Source organism: Xenopus tropicalis, chromosome 9, assembly GCF_000004195.4.
Source record: "Xenopus tropicalis strain Nigerian chromosome 9, UCB_Xtro_10.0, whole genome shotgun sequence".
Lineage (NCBI taxonomy): Eukaryota > Metazoa > Chordata > Amphibia > Anura > Pipidae > Xenopus > Xenopus tropicalis.
Window position 1 is genome coordinate 62,608,081 of NC_030685.2, and position 22,442 is coordinate 62,630,522.

At 38.4% G+C, this 22,442-nt stretch overlaps 1 protein-coding gene across 1 annotated transcript in view; it reads left to right on the forward strand.

The window, feature by feature from the left end:
• cerkl (ceramide kinase like) overlaps positions 1 to 22,442 on the forward strand; it is a 60,265-nt gene that overhangs the window by 36,350 nt on the left and 1,473 nt on the right. The window contains exons 3-12 of the mRNA XM_002932015.4: positions 3,511 to 3,642; positions 8,597 to 8,660; positions 14,303 to 14,445; positions 16,321 to 16,395; positions 17,959 to 18,136; positions 18,412 to 18,480; positions 18,863 to 18,891; positions 18,970 to 19,078; positions 20,708 to 20,804; positions 21,550 to 21,719. Of these exons, the coding sequence (XP_002932061.3) occupies positions 3,511 to 3,642; positions 8,597 to 8,660; positions 14,303 to 14,445; positions 16,321 to 16,395; positions 17,959 to 18,136; positions 18,412 to 18,480; positions 18,863 to 18,891; positions 18,970 to 19,078; positions 20,708 to 20,804; positions 21,550 to 21,719 (1,066 nt within the window). The remainder of the gene's footprint in view (positions 1 to 3,510; positions 3,643 to 8,596; positions 8,661 to 14,302; positions 14,446 to 16,320; positions 16,396 to 17,958; positions 18,137 to 18,411; positions 18,481 to 18,862; positions 18,892 to 18,969; positions 19,079 to 20,707; positions 20,805 to 21,549; positions 21,720 to 22,442) is intronic.

Sequence of the window (22,442 nt, forward strand, 5' to 3'; positions counted from 1 at the left end):
AAGGGACATTATGTTTGCTGTATGACAAGTGTTTAAATGCATCCATTGTGTGTGAGTGTGTGTGCTGATGGAGTTATTTCTGTGTGTTTCATTGCCTCTTTGCAGATTTACATTACTTGCTACTGTTTTGCAACCTGTTTCTTAAACTTGTAGTCTAACAACATCTGAGTTCATGGAGGTGCCAAATAAGGGCTAAGATTGGCTATTAGGCAGCCTCTATGCACACTATCAGCTTACAGGGGGCTTTATTTGGTAGTACATTTTGTTTTTATTCAACCAAAACTTGCTGCCAAGTCAGGAATTCAAATATAACTCCCTGGTTTGGGGGCACCAGGAGCAACATCCAAGGGGTTGGTGAGCAACATGTTGGTTGGGGTCCACTAAAACATAATTTAAACATTGATTAAACCCAGTAGGATTGTTTTGCCTCCAATAAGGATTAATTATATCCTAGTTGGGATCAAGTACAAGGTACTGTTTTATTATTATAGAGATAAAGGAAATCATTTTTAAAAATGTGAATTATTTGATCAAAATGGCCTTTCTGTGTTTTGGAGCTTTCTGGATCTCGTACCTTTAGTGTGCCATAGCATACAGTAAAAATGCATTTTTAGGGCAAGATACAGCCTGACCGCCCACCTCCACTCCATTTTGTGTCTTCACCCATGGAATCTGAAGTACAGGTTACTGGGCACATGGACCCCAACTCTGAATAGAGAAATAGAGGTGGGGAGGGTACAACATTCTATAGTATACGGTATCTGTACATTAGAATGCATGCAGCTGCCCATGATTTCTATTCCAATTGTGTAAAATATCAGGTGAGCAGTGGCTAGCTCCAGAATTAAAGGGATACCTTTATCGTCCCTAAATGTAACTTGCTTACATTTTGCTGTTGATGTTTTTTGCACTTTTTATTATTGTTGGGCAAACACCTTTTACTATTCCGTTTTGAAAAAATGATATATTTGAAAAACAAGGAGCAGTTTTTTGCTGAGTCTTATCATTATAGGTACGATAACTATCAAAATCCTGCAGTGAAGGAAAAATAAGGTATCTAATAACTGTAATCTTAATGGCCTAGTTCTGATTTGCAATCACAAGTCACAGTATTAAGCACAAGTATCAAAACACAACTTTGTTAGTTGAAAAGCAATTCAATACAAGTACTTCGTCTATACTTGTGCCAAATGCCAGTATGCTGGTGGTGCCTTTGCAGAATAGTGCAGTATGGTGCAAGGTTTCCCTACACTTTGTATCTGCCTTAAGCCCACAGTAATTCCAGGTATCCCTTTTGTGTGATGCATCACTAAGCTCCCTTGCTTGTGTTAACTGCATTGCTTCCAAATGCCATATTCTCGGGCACACCACAACTATTTCCAGATTTACCAAATGTGTGCTATATTTGCATCAGTATTAATGAATCAAGTGCAAGTTACATTACGTGCAGTTTTTTTGACAAACACAGTAATGGTGCATAAAACCGCAGGTTTAGGTGGAAAAAACAAGACCATTTGTGCCTATATTCATTATTTTGCATGAAGTACTTCTTTAGTACATAAACCCTAGCTAGAATTGCAGCCATAAAGTAAGACATAACTAAAAACTTTTCGCAAGAAAGGAGAGAGATGTGACCATTTGGTTATACTTTGCTTCCCAAGCTCAATATGTAACTTAGTTATTGCCTGCAAAAATAACAGACTATTTTTTTCAATCAACTCAAATTCTTGAGTTTTTGAAGTTTCCTGTAAAACCAGTAGAACAGGAGTGAATGCTTGTGTTAAGCTCATACAATAAACCAACAAATCATGTTTTTTATTATCACGCAATAATATCATACAGTGGTTGTACCCTTGTACAGGTATGGGATCCCTTATCCGGAAACCCGTTATCCAGAAAGCTCCGAATAACGGAATGTCCGTCTCCCATAGACTCCATTTTAATCAAATAATTCAGAATTTTAAAACTGATTTCCTTTTTCTCTGTAGAAATAAAACAGAACCTTGTAATTGATCCCAACTAAGATATAATTAATCCTTATTGGATGCAAAACAATCTTATTGGGTTTAATTAATGTTTTATTGATTTTTTAGTAGACTTAAGGTATGGAGATCCAAATTACGGAAAGACCCCTTATCCGGAATACCCTTGGTCCCGAGCATTCTGGATAACGGGTCCTATACCTGTATTTATGTGCAAAGATCCCTGCTGCTACCATGGCAGCCATAGAGACTTCTGCAGCTGACGCTGCTCTCCAAGGTGCTGAACTACCACAAGATGATTCTCCTTTAAACTGATGTATGTATTAAAGGGGTAGTTTAGCCTAGCAACCATGTAACTGCTGAAATTCAAAATTGGAGAGTTGATACATTAATATGACAAATTGCACATTTTCTCAGAATATTACTGTCTACATCAGTGATCTCCAACCAGTGGCTCAGGGGCAACACCAACCCCTTGGATGTTGCTCTCAGTGCCCCCAAACCAGGGAGTTATTTTTAAATTCCTGACTTGGGGACAAGTTTTGGTTGGACAAAAACAAGATTTACTACCAAATAAAGCCTCCTGTAAGCTGATAGTGTGCATAGAGGCTGCCTAATAGCCAATCTTAGCCCTTATTGGGCACCTTCATGCCCAACTTTTATGGTGCTTGTGTTGCTCCCCAAGTCTTTTTACATTTGACTGTGGCTCACGAGTAAGAAAGGTTGGGGACCCCTGCTCTAAAAAGTTAACTCAAAACTGAACAGCGACTTTAGTTTCAGGTCAGGCCTCATTTAACATTAAGAGAAAAAATTATTTTTTTTTATTTGATAACACTGCTGTCAGGGGCCCAAGCATTCTCACCAGACACAGGAAAGACGCAGTAACTTGTACTTGACCCTAACTAAGCTGCCTGAATCCATATTGGTGGCAAAACTATTCAATTGGGTTTATTTAATGTCCATTTGGGACACAGACTTGCAAGCTCACATCATCCCTGAAGCTTATTAAATAAGGCAGGTTAGGTTCTTTTATCCAGAAACCCATTATTCATAATAATCAAATAATTCAGATTTTATAAATGATTTCCTTTTTTCTGTAATAATAAAACAGAACCTTGTACTCTATTCCAACTAAAATATAATTAGTCCTTACAACAGATAATCCTTAATGATTTTTAGTAGACGTATTATGGAGATAATACAGAATAATTACAGAAAGATCCCTTATCCAGAAAACCTGAATTCTAGAAAGTTCTAGATAAAAGGTCCCATACCTGTAATTTAGTGAATGGATGTACATGTGCTCCCGATGGTGCCATGATCATTTTGCTGGTATTTTTGATAATATGCGCAACACTCCAATGGAAACAACATGGAAAATAAACATTCTGTTAATTGTTACAGACATCCCTTGTTAAATCAGCACTTTTATTTAGAGGCGCTGGTGTGGCTCTGCTTCAGGTGGCACATTAGTATCTTTTGGTGCAATGCATGGAGACGCTAATGCTCTTTTCTATTTACTTTTTAGGGTTTCCAAATAGACCAAAGTCTCTGAAGATAATAATTAACCCACACAGCCATAAAGGAGAAGCTTCCAAACTCTATTATGAGCACGTTGCACCACTCTTCAAGCTTGCTGACATCCAAACAGATGTTACAGGTAAGTTTGTTTTAGTAAATAAATTAACTGAATAGAGGGAAAATGGATCACTAGGCAACAAAGACAACCTGAACTTTCAGCTAATCCCCACCGGCTTCCAGTGTCAGCGTAAAGTACAGTAAATCAGGTTACATACTGAATCTGTTTAGGTTGTTAGATTTGTTTTCCTTCAGCTCCTCTTTGCAATTAAGGGGAACTCAACCCAAAAACAGATTTTTTTTCTATAATCAAAGAAAATATATTTCTAAAAAAACTTTAAAACCATCACATATTTTATTTATGTATATTGTAAAGTTAAAGATGTATTTGGTAGGGAAAGCGGTGTTTGTCTGGCTGTTTATATTCTTTGCACTGCTTGTTCTGACTCATGAAGCTGTAACAAAAGTCAGCTTATTAAAAGACCTAGAGCAGGCAGGCAATAGGAATTAAAAGGATGGTTCACCTTTAAGTTAAATTTTAGTTTATTATAGCATGGCTAATTCTTAGCAACTTTTAATTTTAATATCTTTTTTTTTAATGATTTGTGTGGTTTAAGTGGGGGCACCAAAAAAAACTTACTCAACCTACAACTTATTTGTTATTGTTACTTTTTTTTAACTTATATTTCTATTCAGACCCTCTCCTGTTCATATTCCAGTTTTTTAATTTAAACAAGATAGCTACTAAAATAGTGGGGCTTGTTGATGTTTGCCACATCAGTAGTTTCATAAATTAAAAGCAAACCCATTGCTTATATTTAGTGCTGCCCCGTGCGTGGATCTGAATAACTGCTCCAAACCAAACCATTTCAGTCCAAAGATCGAAAGAGGATTTCTGTTGGCATGGATACAGTCAGCCTGAAGTGGAAGGTAGCTTCCTTTGAGATCTAATTGTTTGGTCCAGTAGTTCAGCAACCAGATTAGTCCAGTTCGTACCCAAATTACTACAGGTATAGAGTCTCTTCAGAATGCTTGGGACCTGAGATTTTCCAGATTAGGGGTCTTTCGATAATTTGGATTCCCATACCGTTAGTCTACCAAAAATTATTTCAATTTAATTTTAAATTAAATAAACCCAATAAGTTTGTTTTGCCACCAATGTAGATTCATACAGATTAAAGATCAAGTACTAGGTGCTGTTTTATTGTTGCAGAGAAAAGGAAAATTATATTGGAATTTTTTGCTTAAAAAGGACTATATGGTAAAAAAACCTTCCCATAATTTCCATAATGGTTTTTCGGATAAGGGATACCTGTTTTATTCTTTTTGGCACTTGATTGACTTATACAGTCATACAGACACATACATTATGGCACTTGTTAAGCCTAAAATAGTGATGTTCTGGTTGACCTGGATTGGGTCAGAGTGGGGAAGTACCCTCATCCTCTGGTCCTGAAGATCCCCAGTCTTGGAACCAGAGGCGAGGGTAGAAGTAGCACACAGAGCAGGAACGCACTGGCATGGGTTGGGTCCTTAAATAGCAACATTTTGTGGGTTACGGTTAAGGTTTTGCAGATTAGGGTTGGGTTTCGGTTAAGGTTTTTGCGGTTTAGGGTTGGGTTAAGGTTTTGTGGGTTATAGTAGGTTTAGGGTTAAGGTTTTGTGGGTTAGGGTTAAGGTTTTGCAGTTTAGGGTTGGGTTAGGGTTAATATTTTACAGGTTATGGTTGGGTTAGGGTTACGGTTTTGCGGCCTGGGTTAGGGTTAAGGTTTTGCAGGTTAGGGTTAAGGTTTTGCAGGTTGCGGTTGGGTTAGGGTTATGGTTTTGCGGGTTGGGTTAGGGTTAAGGTTTGCAGGTTAGGGTTAAGGTTTTGTGGGTTTATGGTAGGGTTACGGTTTTGCGGGTTGGGTTAGGGTTAAGGTTTGCAGGTTAGGGTTAAGGTTTTGTGGGTTTATGGTAGGGTTAGGGTTACGGTTTTGCGGGTTGGGTTAGGGTTAAGGTTTGCAGGTTAGGTTCGAGTGTGGGTTGAGTTTTTCGTGACCCACATATCAATGCCTCAAACTTTTCCACAGCTAATAGACTGTTACATTAATGCCCACAATAAATATTGTGACAAAGAATGTAGATGAGTAAAACTGTACCGTCCCAGAGACTGATACATTCTGTGAGTGCTGGGCATTAAGGCCAGATGAGCTCAAATCTCCGACTGGTTCATTTGCTGACCCTGACACCTGCTGGTGAAGCTGCTAAATAAGCACAATATTCATTTTTGTGGGTTTCTGATGCTGAAAGGTGTTGAAACAAAGTTTCTTGAAGGCTCCAAGCCATAATAATAATCATCCAGATATTGACTGGGCTTCTAATTAGTGCAGCAGCAAAAGGAGAATAAAAGCACCGGGCTCCCTTTCTAAGGTTCTATCTCATTCGCAAACTATAGTCATATGAACCAATTAAGCTGCCTGTATGCTTTTGAAGTTGAGGTGCAAGCTGGTGTGTATGAATTACAGAAACCTGCTAATAATAATGTCACGTCTCCCCTGGCAGAGCTGCAGTGTAAGATTGGGAATGTGATCTTAATGCTGCACTGTGACTGTCTGCTTGGGTCTGGCATTGTAACTACACACAGATCAGAGAATAGCAAAGACAGCAATGCAGAGTGACAGATTCTTTTCCTCTAAAGCATATATGTCAAACACAAGGCCTGGGGTCCAAATCCGGCCCCCCTTGTTGTTTTATGTGGCCCTTGGTGAGTGTGTCTGACCATCCAGCCTGATCAATTTCCATTTTCCTCACATAGTAACTAAGACTAAGGGGTATATTTATCATGCTGTGTAAAAAGTGGAGTGAAGCATTACCAGTAATGTTGCCCAAGGCATCCAATCAGTAATCAGATTTCAAGAGTAGCAAAGCATCTATTGGCTGCTATGAGCAACATCACCGGTAATGTCTTACTCCACTTTTTACGCATTGTGATAAATATACCCCTTAGTATCTTACTAAGTATATTAATAAAAAATTTGGCCCGCAACTTAGCCTGTGTTTTAGATTTCGACCCCCTTATGTGATGCTCGGAACCTGCAGTTTTTCAGATAAGGGATCTTACTGTAATTTGGATTTCCATAACTTAAGTCTGCTAAAAATCATTCAAATATTGAATAAACCCAATAGTCTTGTTTTGACGCCAATAAGGATTAATTACATCTTAGTTGGGATCAAGTACAAGGTACAGGTATGGGATCCCTTATCTGGAAACCTGTTATCCAGAAAGTTCCAAATTACGGAAAGGCCATCTCCCAAGACTGACGAAGGGGCGTGCCCCCAAAACGTTACATGGTTTGCTACTATTAAAATCAGCAGGGTTTATCCCGCTAAAATAAATCCTGTTGTGCCGGTATTTTGTGCTATTTGCATCTCCCATAGACTTCATTATTAGCAAATAATTCTCGTTTTTAAAATGATTTCCTTTTTCTCTGTAATAATAAAACAGTACCTATACTTGATCCTAACTAAGATACAATTAATCCTTATTGTATGCAAAACAAGCCTGTTGGGTTTATTTGATATTTCAATGATTTTAAGCAGACTTAAGGTATGGAGATCCAAATTTATCCGGAAAACCACAGGTCCCGGGCATTCTGGATAACAGGTCCCATACCTGTACTGTTTTATTATTAAAGAGAAAAAGGAAATAATTTTAAAAAATTTGAATTATTTGCTTATAATGGAATCTGGCCTTTCCGTAATTTGGAACTTTCTGGATAATGGTTTCCGGATAAGGGATTCCTGTACTATATATGCTTTTTATTTTCACAAAATACAAATATAGGTGTATCCACTTTTTGCAGTTTTAATTTTTTAATAGTACAGGTATGAGATCCATTATCTGGAAATCCGTTATCCTGAAAGCTCCAAAGGGCCATCTCCCATAGAATCAATTTAAATCAAATAATTCTGATTTCTACAAACAACTTACTTTTCTCTGTAGTAATAAAACAGTACTTTGTACTTGATCCTTGCCCTGGGGGCAAAACAATCCTACTTGATGTATTTAATATTGAAATGCTTTTTTAGTAGAGACTTAAGGTGTAGCGATCCAAATTACAGTAAGACCCATTATTTGGAAAACTCCAGGTCCCAGGTATTCTATATAATACCCATTACTGTATATATTATTGTAGAGTGATTGGATTTAATATTAAAAGGTGATAGTGCTTCTTATGGTAGAAGCCAAAGAAGGATTTTTATTAAACATAATTTTGTGGTTCTAATGTGTCATTTATCTATTATTTAGGAGACATAAGGGTTTATGTATTCTCTAGAAGCCTCTGCCTCTCAGCTTTACAGCCACAAACCTACCAAATACCCAGCCTTTGCAGCAGTGTCATTTTCCAAGGATTTTAGCAGAATTTTCTCTGCTGATAACATTCACTGTGTGCCACCTAGTGGAATAATGCAGAATCTGTTTTATAAGGCATGGTGATAGGTATATCAGTTCATAAATGTGACTATGTTACACAGCATAAAGAAAAATAGTCAATAACAAAACTCAAAAAGGGTGTTAGACACCTTAATAACAAATGAATGAAAGTAATAAGATTTGGTGAAAATCCATTATCAGGAAGCTCTAAATTATGGGAAGGCCACCCCCCACAGACTCCAGCTTCCCAGGGATATATGGGGCACTGTTTTCATGTATTCATTTTGTATTTACAAAAATGTTTACTATTAAGCACATTATATTTCTAGACATATATTATCTATTTTACAACTTTAGCTTTGTAATAAAAATCATATTTTTAAGGAAAGCTTTTTTTTCAGGAGTAGCAGGTTAGTTTCAGTCATAAATCATAAAAATGAGAAAATATGCAATGAAAGTAACACTTTTGTGTTTTTCCCATGAAAATGCGCATGCTCCAGCATAAATGGTTCTTTTATGGCCGCGCCATATGCTCACTGTGTGCATGCAAATCAAATAAATAAGTGCAAGAAATGTGTTGGAAGATATGTGAGTATCTGTGCTTCTTCTTTCATTACAGAAACAACGTATGCCGGGCATGCCCTCGCCTTACTCAGAGAATGTGAGCTCCAGGAATATGATGGGTAGGGAGCAAATGAACTGTTTATAATTCATGCTTTATTACTGCAGTTGTAATGACAACTAATTTAAAGGAGACATATTGTTTGAAAACCAAGAATGTGCCGGTGCATTATACTTCTCTGCATATAGAGAATGTGCTTTAAAGGCTACTGTTGTAAATTTCTCCAAAATCCCACCCATCTGTTTGACTTCCTGCTGCCTCCTTACCCAGGCTGTGCAGGGGGGCCCGCAGCACTCAGCACACTGTGACCGCAGGGCTGTGATTGGCTATCTCTCTCCTACTGTGCTTCTGGCACACCCCTCACCTAATTTGAGACAGGGACAGCAGCAGATCTAAAGGCAGCTCTAAAAATGTGGCCTTTTTTAAAAGGGAAAAGGAATGCCTAAATAACTGGGGGGTGCCAAATGTTAGGCGCACCCCAGTTATTGTATTCGCTTACCTGAAACCCCCGGCCGTTGCTCCTGCACCGACCTTGGGTAAATGCAGCCGAGCGATCCTCTTCCTTAATTCTCCTTTCACATCGATTTCGGCGACCGCGAGTGTTCGGTTGAGCCAATAAGCTGACTTTTTTGTTAAAGTTGGACTTTTGACTCTACTGCTCATGCAGGAAGGAGGAAGAGGAACGCGCGCTCACATACTGGCCAGTGCAGTTTTCTCCTAACAGAAGCACCGGCCGGGGGTTTCCTTCTTCTTCAAAGGTAAAATAAATTTTTACTCAAGCACCATATGTTATTCTTTATTGCCTATAAAATTGGAGGGATTATCCTATTTGTTTCCTTTAATAGTAACTGCAGTGTAAAGTGCACCAAAAGCATTCACACAGAGTCAATTTTTCGTGTCAACTGTGGCCTCTTTGTAGGCCCGGATTTTCAATCTGGGGATTCTGACAAATGCCACAGGGGCTGCTATAAGATGGCATAGACTGGATGGCATCCTTGGATGGCATGTTGTTTAAAATTTCAATAATGAGTCAGGTTGCTGCTTCTTATTCCCTGCTTGGCGCATCCCGACTTCTGGTGCATTGTGAGGAGCAGTACAGGCATCAGATGCAGTACAAGTATAGGATGGGTTACCTGGAAACCTGTTATCCAGAAAGTTCTGAATTACAGAATTAAAGGAGAAAGAAAGGTAAAGACTAAGTAAGCTTTATCAGAAAGGTCTATGTAAATACAGCCATAAGCACTCACAGAAACGCTGAGTCCTCTATCAAAAGAAACACGATTTCTTGTCTCTGTTTTTTGTAAACATGATGTTCCAGTGTCTGACTTCCTCTCTCAGAAACATCCTTAATTCCTGTGGCCAGAGTCTGTGCAGTTCTCTCCTCTCTCCCCTCTCCTGCTCCCCCCTCCCACCAGAATGCTATGTACTCCCTCCCCCCTCCCTTAGGGATGTGTGATCTCAGCTATAACGGCAAGAGCTGCAGGCAGAAAGTTACTTAAAATGGCAGCTGCTATCTTAAGCAAAAGGAGAAAGCTTCTAAAGCTGTTTACTCAGGTATGTTAATGGTTTCTGCAAAATAAATATAATGTTCTAGGTGGAACTAATGTGGCAAATCTATTGGCAGTAAAATGCCAAAATGACTTTCCTTCTCCTTTAAGGAAATCTCCCATAAGCTTTATTTTAATCAAATCATTCACATTTTCACTAATGATTACTTTTCATCTGTAATGAAACAGAACCATGTACTTGATCCCAGTAAAGATATGAGTCTTTATTGGAGGCAAAACACTCCTGTTGGGTTTAATTAATGTTTCAATGATTTTTAGTAGACTTAAGGTATGAGATCCAGATTACAGAAAAACCCGCTAAGCCGGAAATCCCCAAGTCCCAAGCATTCTGCATAATAGGTCCTTTACCTGGACTTGCAAATTTTAATCTGATTATCTGAGCTGATGAATCAGATTCAATTTATCACAATGTTTTGGGGCGCCTGCACCTTAATGAGTGATTTCTCAGCACATATTTTTTGCTCCCTTTTGTTTTGTTGCTTCAAGAGGTTGTGTAGTTCACGAATTTACCATTTGCTGGGCCAAGATCACCGAGCAATATCAGATGCACTGTACAGCTGCCTATCCATGCTGGTACTTTATGTATTCCAGACTGGCACTGTTTGTTCTGCAAGAAACCTCACAGCATCTTTATATTTATGAAGTTATTGTTCTGAACTCTCGCAAAATGTTCCTTTGTTTATGTGTCACTTGGCATTGCCCTAAACAGAACCGCGTTTGATCCAAAATGCTGAATACCTTTATATTTTCCTGTTTATACATACATGGTCATTATAAAAATGCTTATGAAAAATCGCACTGATACAGTAAATCAGAGCCGTGCGCATATGTTTATTGTGATTTCCTGCTAATTAGTTTTCTTATTTAACAAAGGAAGCATCACACAGATTCAGTATTGTGCCGCATTTGCACAAGCTAAATTTGTCTTCTCAGCTAAAAAAATACAATTTCCATGATTTCTTCTGCATTGTGCTGACTCTGTGCCTAGGCCTAAATTTATTTATAGCTAAGCTGGATAATTATACATATATATTTATGTGCATTAGATGATAAATTACAACTTACATTTATTAGTTAAGTGAAGAAGTAGTTAATTCAAATAATATCTTTTACTGAATTATAACATACAGTAAGAAAATGGCACCTCTGCTTTTTCTGATAGGGTTTGTTCACCTTTAAATTAACTTTTAATATGATGTAGAGCTCATTTGTCGTTGGTCTTCATTTTTATTATTTGTAGTTTTAAAATTATTTAGCTTTTTGTTCAGCACTCACCTAAAGGTTTATTAGGAACACCTGTTCAATTTCTCATTAATGCAATTATCTAATCAACCAATCACATGGCAGTTGCTTCAATGCATTTAGGGGTGTGGTCCTGGTCAAGACAATCTCCTGAACTCCAAACTGAATGTCAGAATGGGAAAGAAAGGTGATTTAAGCAATTTTGAGCGTGGCATGGTTGTTGGTGCCAGACGGGCCGGTCTGAGTATTTCACAATCTGCTCAGTTACTGGGATTTTCACTCACAACCATTTCTAGGGTTTACAAAGAATGGTGTGAAAAGGGAAAAACATCCAGTATGCGGCAGTCCTGTGGGCGAAAATGCCTTGTTGATGCTAGAGGTCAGAGAAGGGTATTAGTATGGTGTTCCTAATAATCCTTTAGGTGAGTGCATATCCGCTTAGTTAGGATCAGTAACAATGAACTGTTTTATTTCTAAGAGAAAAAAATTCTGAATTATTTGATTAAAATTGAGTCTATGGGAGACGGGCTTTCCGTAATTCGGAGCTTTCTGGATAATGGTTTTCCAGATAAGGGATCACATACCTGTACTACTGACTAGTTATTGGACTAGCAAGATCATTGGGCACAGGGACATTATTGAATGGAATTTTTTATATGAACGGCTTATTATAGAGTAACTTCAGCTGGATATTACACAAAAAAAGTTTTTAGTACTGAGTGAATGTGTTCATATAAATAACTTGAACGCGGTCCCAAAGTTTCTAATAGCGACATTGCTGACACTAAGGGCCAGATTTACTAATACACAAACGCTCCGAGCGTATTTTCCACGACTTTTTCAGCGTTTGTGCGACTTTTTTGTACCTTGCGCAAATTTTCGGCCCAAGGAAAGTCTCCCATAGGGCTTAATGGCACTCTGCAGCTCCAACCCGGCCCAAGGAAAGTCTCCCATAGGGCTCAATGGCACTCTGCAGCTCCAACCCGGCCCAAGGAAAGTCTCCCATAGGGCTCAATGGCACTCTGCAGCTCCAACCCGGCCCAAGGAAAGTCTCCCATAGGGCTCAATGGCACTCTGCAGCTCCAACCTGGCCCAAGGAAAGTCTCTGATAGGGCTCAATGGCCCTCTGCAGCTCCAACCCGGCCCAAGGAAAGTCTCCCATAGGGCTCAATGGCACTCTGCAGCTCCAACCCGGCCCAAGGAAAGTCTCCCATAGGGCTCAATGGCACTCTGCAGCTCCAACCTGGCCCAAGGAAAGTCTCTGATAGGGCTCAATGGCCCTCTGCAGCTCCAACCCGGCCCAAGGAAAGTCTCCCATAGGGCTCAATGGCACTCTGCAGCTCCAACCCGGCCCAAGGAAAGTCTCCCATAGGACTCAATGGCACACTGCAGCTCCAACCCGGCCCAAGGAAAGTCTCCCATAGGGCTCAATGGTTATCTGCAGCTCCAACCTGGCCCAAGGAAAGTCACGATACCGAAGCTTGAATGAATCCGAAACTTTCATACTCAGAGCGACAAATACGATTTTGTTGCACAAATTGATGCAACGCACAAAAAAGTTGCGGAAATTAACGAAAATATCGTAGAAAATACGCACAGTTCTAAAACTTAGAAAACATACAAATTTTTAGCATTCGGACTCAATCGTACTTTAATAAATAGGCCCATATGTGTTGGGCTTCTGTACCAGCCCAAGGCAACTATAGACGTTTAGCAGTGACAATTTGTGGCTCCAGAAATGCCCCCAGTAGCCCCCCATCTTTTCTGCTGATTCACTGCACATCATTGCTGCTATTGAGATACTGACATTTTAGGCTGGTGCGGTAAGTTCTTTCTCTCTTCATGCAGGAGTTGGAGTCAGATATTGATGGACAGCAAGGTCAAATACATTGTAGTAACTTCAGTGTCCCCCTCTCAGCAATCTGTCTCTGTTTATTTTCTCTTCATGCAAGAGTTGGAGTCAGAAATTGATGGCCAGCTAGGTCAAATACATTGGTGTGTGTACTCCATTTGCCTTGACAATGTATTAGTTAAATGTATTTTAGAATGACAAAAGTTGCTTGTAAAGAGACAAACTACTGAGAGGGAAATAGGAAGAATAACTTGAATTTCAGAATTTGTACAGAATTTGTAATTCATTTGCATTGTGTTAATGGTATTACAGTTGTTTGTTAAACCCTCAGTAATTGTGGGGGTTTAAAGAGCTTTAGCACCGAATGGAATTTTACTGGCCAAGGCAGTGGGGGCATATTTACTTTGTGACATATCATTCAAAGCAGTCAATGCTTTAATAAATGTATCAATTTCCAAATCTGCCCAATGTATTGCAGCTTGTTAATCAGTACGCAACACAGTGAAAATGAGCAGTATTTCACTCAAATACCAATCATTATTGTAAATACACCGCCTTTATAAATGCCATTATTTTCTTCTAAAATGTTTTCTTAACAGTGATTTGTTCATCGAATTTGCATTTCAAATAAATAACCTCCTACTAAAATGGCAAATGAAATAAATGATATATCCAAATGCAGGTCAGTAATCACTCCCTGTGCATATTAATGGCAATTAGCAAATTCTCAGAGTATGACTTTTTATTTATTTACCATTTTTATAGCTTTTCAGCAGCCCCATAAATTACAGAAAGGTAGCAGAATCGCATGAAGGGTTATGGAATGTGTTGCAGGTAATAAATTAGGGAAATGGAAAAAAATACATTAATTAGGTCTAGATTTTGGCTGCCAATGTCATACTGTGAATATGTGAAAGATACAGAATTAAATGTGCTGCTTATGCTCTAAAATCTACACACTGATGCCAGTATGTGGGCTAACTGCTAAATAAATGTAATTATATTGCACATAAAGATATATATATGATTTGTTGTTAACAGGGTAGTTTGTGTTGGCGGCGACGGATCAGCCAATGAAGTTGCTCATGGTCTTCTTCTCCGAGCCCAGATAGATGCGGGAAAGAATACAGACACGATTTTCACGCCAGTGAGAGCACCAATTCCTTTGGGCATAATACCAGCAGGTGAGGATTCAGAACTTAGAACTATAGTATATGCAGTATATGCACTAAAGCAGTAAATAATAGGACTTTTTAAAATAATATTTTATACCCTGGAAATATGTGCTAATAAATAAGCCAAAGAGTGATGTTTACTAGAGGTAACCATACAGATGCAGTCTATGAGTTCTCAGAGGGATAAACTCACTCTTAAGGTAAGTGTCTTTGCACAACTGTCCGGCTATTGCCTCACTGGGGATGTCAGCAAACATCTACCAATGTGGTCAGAATTGCCAGAAAAAAACATTTTGGAAATACATTCAGTAATAACTAGTTTCCATAACATGGGTAGTAAGCAAACAGAGCACTTATCTGATCGTCAGGCTCCGGCCATCCCTGAGAGCATGGACCCACTACACAGAGTTAGGAAATGGCAAGTCAGGAGCAGTGAGGGCAGCGTGGCTTTCAGCCCTACTGCATGTGTCCTGCCTTCTCCTCACTCCTTTGCATTGAATTGATAGTGTTGCAACCCATATAATTAAATATATGATAATAAGCGAAGGCAATGCATGTGTATTACCACATAAAGCCGACACGCACTGACTGCTTCTTGCTTTATGGTGCCAAACTCTGCATCAGTAGTAGAAATACTTGGCAGGCCTTTGGGGTGTTTGACTTGTGATACCTACTTGATTCACTTGTATGTAGACATATCATATGTAAGCAGGTCTATATGTATGTGGTGATTACAAGGTGGTGAAGAAATCCAGACAGCTTCACACAGACATTATTCCTTTAAATGTATTTAGAGGATAATAAAATCATTTCCGCTGGATTTTTCATTTCTACGACATTAACTATAAATCAGCAAAGAGTTAGTTGGCTTTTCTTGGGAATGTTAGACACACTCGAATGGCAGCTCATTACATCACATTTATCTCTTTGGTGTGGGAGACATTAACAGCCTTATGAATATTCATGTCATCTGCTTAATTAAGCTAATTGCACCGCTGTATTGCTTTCCCTTCCAAGGACACATTTTTTTCCGTGGAGTTTTCAGTTTGGATCATCTTCAGTGTGCCTTTCCGCCTTTCTCGTTGTTCACTGCTTCGCCCTTTTAAGGTGTGAACATTAGAGAGGCTGTCACTCCGCAATTCATTGTATTTGTCATCTTGTTTTTCCACACAGGTTTAAACAGTGCTGTGTCATTCATATTCTCATGGAATTAAAAAGATTGTAGATTTGTTTGTGATACATTACATATTCAGTTAGTGGATTACTGATATTGCAATAAGCTTTAACTAACTTAAAGGACAAGGATACAGTATGGGGGAGTATCATGTAGCTCAGCCAAATGCAATTCAGGTTGTTGAATATGTTCCTACAGTTTGCTGTCTTCACCCGTCCACCCACAAGATCCTAACAAAATCCTATTAATGTATTTATAAAAACAGTTAATTTGTGATGACAAAATCCCTTCAAGCTTAAGGCGGTCAGGTTGGACTTAGATGATTTCTAGGACCAGCACATTATCCAAATCAATTGTGATCTTAGTAAATATTGGTATATATATATTTTATATATGTGAATGTATAGATAGGTTGGTGTAAGTCTATATATATGCACTGGGGTTCGCTTTGAAGGGTTGAACTTGATAGACTTTGATCTTTTTTCAATCCAAATTAACCATATAACTATGTAAATTATTTCACTGCCTGGTTGCTTGGGTAATTTGGAACCTAGCAACATTATAGCTGTTAAAATTCCAAACTGGAGAGTTGCTGAATATAAACTATTTAATAAAAAATGAAGACCAGTTGCTAATTATCACTCTCTACAGCATATGGACAGTTAATTTAAAGGTAAACAACCCATTTAATATACCTTTTATTTTATTAGGCTCCACTAATGTACTGGCATACTCACTTCATGGAACTAAGCATACAGGAACCGCTGCATTACATATTATCATGGGTAAGTACTGGATCTCTTAATTGCTTATTAGTGATTGTTTATTAATTGTGATACCTTGATACGTTGTATATTCCCAAGTTACAAGCTGGTACCATTATTAAATGATTATTAAATGCAAATACAAGAAGCCGGGCTTGTAAAATGTCGGAGCTGGAGGTTGATGCCAATGGATGCCAGTGTTTATTGCCCAATGACTGGGCAATAAACATTGGGGGCTATACTTTGTTATGGAGAGACAGGGGAAGCTACAAAAAAAGATATTACTGCAAAACAATAAAGCAACTATCCAAGTATCGCAAAACTCAACAGTAGACCTAAAAAATGCAAGGCTCCACCAAAGGGCTAATCTCTTTACTGTACGCTAATCTGCATAGCAAAGTGTTTAACAAACCCCTAGAGAAACTAAGGGGAAAATGGGAAACAGACCTGGCCATGCTAGGTGATGATGGTTGGGATGAAGTCCTGGAATCTCCCCTCACAGCATCACTTTAACTATAGAGATAGGATGATACAACTGTATTTTGTACACAGAGCGTATTACATTCCAGCTAAGCTGCATGAAATATTCCCAAATACAATGTCGGAATGTCCTAGATGCCATATAGAGAAAGCCACACTAATGCATATGATGTGGGAATGCTCTGTCCTGGGTAAATACTGGACCAAGGTTTTAAATAAGCTAGACTTGATCCTAGAGGTGAAACTCCCAAGAACCCCCCAGGTGTGTCTGCTAGGCATAGGGCTCAAAGAACTACTCACTCAAAATCTTAGTGTATTCACCAGAGAATGTTTATTTTTAGCAAAAAAAGGAAATGGAAAGACTCAACACCCCCAAATATTCACATTGGCTCTCTGAAGTCGAACACCTATATACATTGGAAAGTCTAATATATAAAACTAGAGGAGCTCCCAAGAAACAAAAAAATATGCGGAAAATGGCTAGAAAAATCCACTTAGAGAGTTATAAGCGGTATTTTCTTAAAGCATTTTAAGATAATATGTTTGTAAACTGTAATATATACCAACATCCTGAGGGAAACGTTGGAAACAGAAGGGGAAAGGAAAATGCACACAAAAGAAAAGGTTACAATGTATTTTCAAATGCAACATAACTCGCAACTTTTGTTACTGTAAAACATGTTTTATACTAGAACCTTATTGCATTGTGTAACTCTGCCTCATAATGTGATGTATATATGCTGAAACTGCTGTAAAATCTTCTCAATAAACTTGCCTGAATTAAAAAAAAAAAAAACAAAGAAAAGAGACAGGGGAAGCAAAAAAAGAAGAAGGGTTTGTTTGTTTGTTTGTTTGTTAATCAAGATTTAAAAACCAGTATAAATGGAAGAAGTGATGGAAAATGAGATGGCTGAAGCCTCATGGGTCACAGTTTGTAAAGCATCAATCATATGACGCTCACATAAAGACGCACAACTCCTGTCAACAGAAAAGGCTACAAGTTTTTGTCTTTTTGATGATAGCAAAATAAGGGAGCACTGTACTGTATATTGCTAATGCACTTCAAACATAACAGTCCCAATTCATTGCAAATTGACTTTTCAGGAAACATCCAGCCAGTTGATACTTGTACATTTAGCAGTAGCAATAAGCTTCTTCGGTTCGGTTTCTCGGCCATGTTTGGATTCGGAGGAGCGACTCTTGCTCTGGCGGAGAAACATCGCTGGATGCCTTCGTCCCAAAGAAGGGAATTTGCATTTCTAAAGACCCTTGCCAATTTAAAGTAAGCAAATTCTAAGATTTTCTTTTGTATAGCTCGGAAAGTGTTGCAATAGGCCTCTTGTGTATTTACCATAGTGATAATATACTGCCTTGAGCAGTACTGCTGGTTCAACAAATTACTATTGGTAAACACTCAGTTCTATTAGAGAGGATGAATCATTTTTCATTTTACCTCATTTTTGAGCCAGGAGTTAATAAGGCATTGAATTGAATTAAATTGAATTAATATGCAAAATTTTATGTTTTTCCGAAATAAATACCTTTCATTTCTCACAGACCAGAAAGTTGCGAACTTACCTTTCTACCTATTAAAAATGAAGAAGTGAAATACCGTGGAGCCCAAAAGTAAGTGTTGTCTTTTCTAAAGGCTTTATTTCCTATGTTTTTGCAGAGATTATTTCCAGTACGGCTGGGATAGATTCTCATTTCCAGTTTTGTGCTATAAGGAGTCTTAAAGCTTTCTAAAATATGCACTATATAGGACTTTTGGTGAAACTTCAGAAAATCCAATTCCAAATGAAGAAGCACAATGGCTTCTAAAGAACATTCAGTCATTGTGGTTAGTAGACAGCTAGCAGAGTTTTATTGTCCTTTTAATATTTATCTAACAAAGAGAAAAAATAAACAAGGAAAAAAAAAGGAGTAACCATGACAGCATATATACAGGAACAGTATTTTTTCTTTTAAATGCAATAACTAATTAAATTAAATATCTGTTTAACCTTAGAAACAAAAGAGAGAAAGCTGCTCGATCCGGTAAGTATAAAATGATATAATTAAAGTTTTTTTTAGTATTAGATAAAAAGAGGCTAAAATATGTTTTATTCCTTACAGGCAGCAAGGATCCATGGCAACACATCCAAGGTCAGTTGCTAAATGTAAGCATTATGGCTATCCCCTGCCTTTGTTCCATGGCCCCCAGAGGATTGGCACCCAATACCAGGTCAGTAGGAGCTTCCGAGTATTAAACCACACTGACTGATTTGAAATCTTTTGCAAATTTGCTTTAAATAGCTCGTAGGCTCCCATTGTACACAGAATTGCAGTCACTCGTAAAGATTAAGACCACTTATTGGATCAGTAAAAAGAGGTCAAGTTGTCTAGTTTGAAGATTTCCTGTCTAATTACACTGTATTACTCTACAAGCAGCTCATATACAGATTTTTATTCTGAAAATGCATTCCATCTAAGGTTACCAGCCTGAACCATGACCCCCTTTATGAACCAATAAATAGTTTTGAAGTGAAATCAAAGTGGTTCATCAGCCAGGGCCAGGCAGTCTCATTGCAGCCTGCCAGAAAACAGTGTCTTACAAAACTAGAAATGCAGCCACCCATTGCTGGCCAAAGCTATTATGTTTAGATATTAACCATGTTGTAGTGGGCCTCTTTTGCCTTATAGACTTTGGGGCACATTTACTAATCCACGAATCCGAATCACGAATGGGAAAAAAACGTATTGGAAACGAAAATTTCGTAAGATTGCAAATATCACGAAAATGCTTACGAAAAAATCGTATTAGTCACGATAATATTGTATTGGTGATCCGAAAGTCACGAAATTTTCGTACTGAACAATTGTAAACATCGGTAAAATCTTTCCGATTTTTTCGTGCAAACGTCCGAAAAAGTTGTGCGCCATACGAAAAAGTTGTGCGGACGCCCGAAAAAATCGGCAAAAATACGCTCGGAGCGTTCGCATGAACGCTTGAGCGTTCGTGCTTTTGTAAATGTGCCCCTTTGGGTATATCAGTATCTTATTGCTTTTATAGTATAAAAAAGAATGATGTACAGAAGGTTTATTAATTAATCTAAGCTTTAGGTGATGTTTACACTCAAGCACCATGGCATATGGGTCATGTGAATGGTAAGTACCATTTGGGTTACCCTGCACAGCCAGTCAGGCACTTATTTGCCATATAGACACCTAAGGGGCCATGTCCAGGGTGGCCCTTGGGTAACTATATGCAGGGGCATATTTATATTTAGGCACCAGAGGGCCTGCACCTGGGGCGGCAACTTTAGGGGAGTGGCTCCCAGGTGCCTATATAATTGATAAAAAAATTAAAAACCTCCCCAGCCACCACCAGATAAAGCCTATGGGAATCCGGGAGGGGAGTGAGGTGTACAGGGTGAGCAAAGATGGGAAGTGACTTCTGGTGGAAGTGACTTCACATGTAGAGGAAGTGAAGTGACGTCACCGCTCAGCATGGACGTGTAGTCACTTATGCAACTTGACGGGCCCATTTAGGTCCGGTGCCTAGGGTGTCACAAGATATAACTACAGCCTTGCCTATATGTAAACATAAAAAAGGGCTTAAAAAAATAAATTCCTCCAGCCCAATGCCTAATACTTGTGGGGGGTACCCACCTTTGCTCTGGTCAGTGCATATGCAGGACAGCCAGACCATGCACCATGCCATTCTTCTCCATGCAATTTGGCACATGCGGCTATATGTACAGTATGTAGCATTGTGACATGCTTATCTACATGTGATACAAAGGATTCCATTTAGGATTTTATTTATTAGCTCTAATAAAGATTTGCTCCTTAAATGACTTTACTTTTCTAGGCTAAGCAACGGGACTATGGCTCTTAATATTGTGAGGAACACTACGAGACAAGAATTTGTGAAGCATTTAAAAAGATTTGCCACTTTGAAAAATCCGGTAAGATTCCAGAGACCAGGCTTGGGACTCCTGTACTGTCCTGATACATCCCAGTTCTGATTGTGTGCCAACAACCACTTAGATTCAATGGGAGAATTCATAAAAGTGGAGATAGCCCTTTGTTTGGAGTAAAATTGGTGTAAAATACTTTCTCCATATTCACCAACAGAAATCCGCTTAAATTCTGACTCAACCACCACTTTTCATTTTTTTAGGAAAGAAAGACAGTTCACAGACAAATTAGGCTTCATAAAGGGTTAGAGGTCGAAAAATTTTCAACTTCCGTGTTTACGTGACAAAAGGTCACATGATTTTAAGGAATCAGATTCGGTTCAGCCAAGAGTGTGGATTCAGCTGAATCTGAATCCTAACAAAAAAAGGCCAAATCTTGCCCGATTCCCAAACCGAATCCTGGATTCGGTGCATCCCTATATATTATATTGCAGTCCATACAGCTAAGATAAGAATTGTTACAGTAAATTAAGAATGTTTCATACATGTGCTTTAAGGAGCTGATTTATCAATGTTTGAATTCAAATTTTGCCCGCACCTTGTATTTTTGTGTGCTAAAATTGGTAACTTTCCTCTCTAGAGTTCCTAAATCAGCCCTTCTGTCTTCCCTTTTATGTTCATTTAGAAAACTGTGAGACGGTGTTCCTACACTCGCACTGTGTGTTATGTCTATGGCAAGCAGTTGGAACCATTTATATGACTTATATTTCAATATTCTGATCTTTATTCTCAGTTCAGTTTCCCATTTGTTGACACGTTCCTGGTTGAAGAAGTGAAGATATCACTAAGAAACTATGGCAGAAGCTCACAGGAACAAAATGGCAACAGAAATACGGCAGAAGACATTTGTCCATGGAATATCGATGGAGATTTAGTAGAAGTTTCCTCTGATATCCACGTTAGGTAATTCTGTGGTTCTTTTTGATTTCATCTTTACAGATCCTTGAAAGTGTATGAGCTCTGTGTCATTTCTTACCAAGGAAATCATATTAAAGGGAAAAGTCATTTTTCTTATTTGACAATCATTCCGTAATACCATAATGTGAGCGATTTTCTTTCCTGATAATTTCTAGTAAAATTGTATTATGTCATATAGTATTAAACTCTAGGGGTGATGTCAAATTTAAGAAATCTTAAAGCATTTAATCATAGATCATAATAACTGCAGGGCTGGCTCTTAGGTACCTACCTGACTGTCAGCACTGTGGATTCTGTGTTTTCTTTTCTCCTTTATTCTATGCCTTATAATAGGCCTAACATTGGCTACTCTCAGCCTAGTGTTTGTGTTATTCAACCAAAATTATACAGTTTGGCACAGGTATGGGATCTATCCGGAAACCCATTATCCAGAAATCTCTGAATTACAGGAAGCCCATTTAGATTTTAAGAAATGAATCTTATTATTCTGTAATAATAAAACAGTACTTTGTACTTGATCCCAACTAAGATGTAATTAATCCTTATTGGAGGCAAAACAATCCTATTGGGTTTCGTTAACGTTTTTAACTGACTTAAGCTGTGGAGATCCAGAGTATGGAAAGATCTGTTATCTAGAAAACCCCAGGTTTCTAGGTAAACCTAAAAACGCATTCTGGTTCCATACCTGTATTACAGTATTGCAGTTCT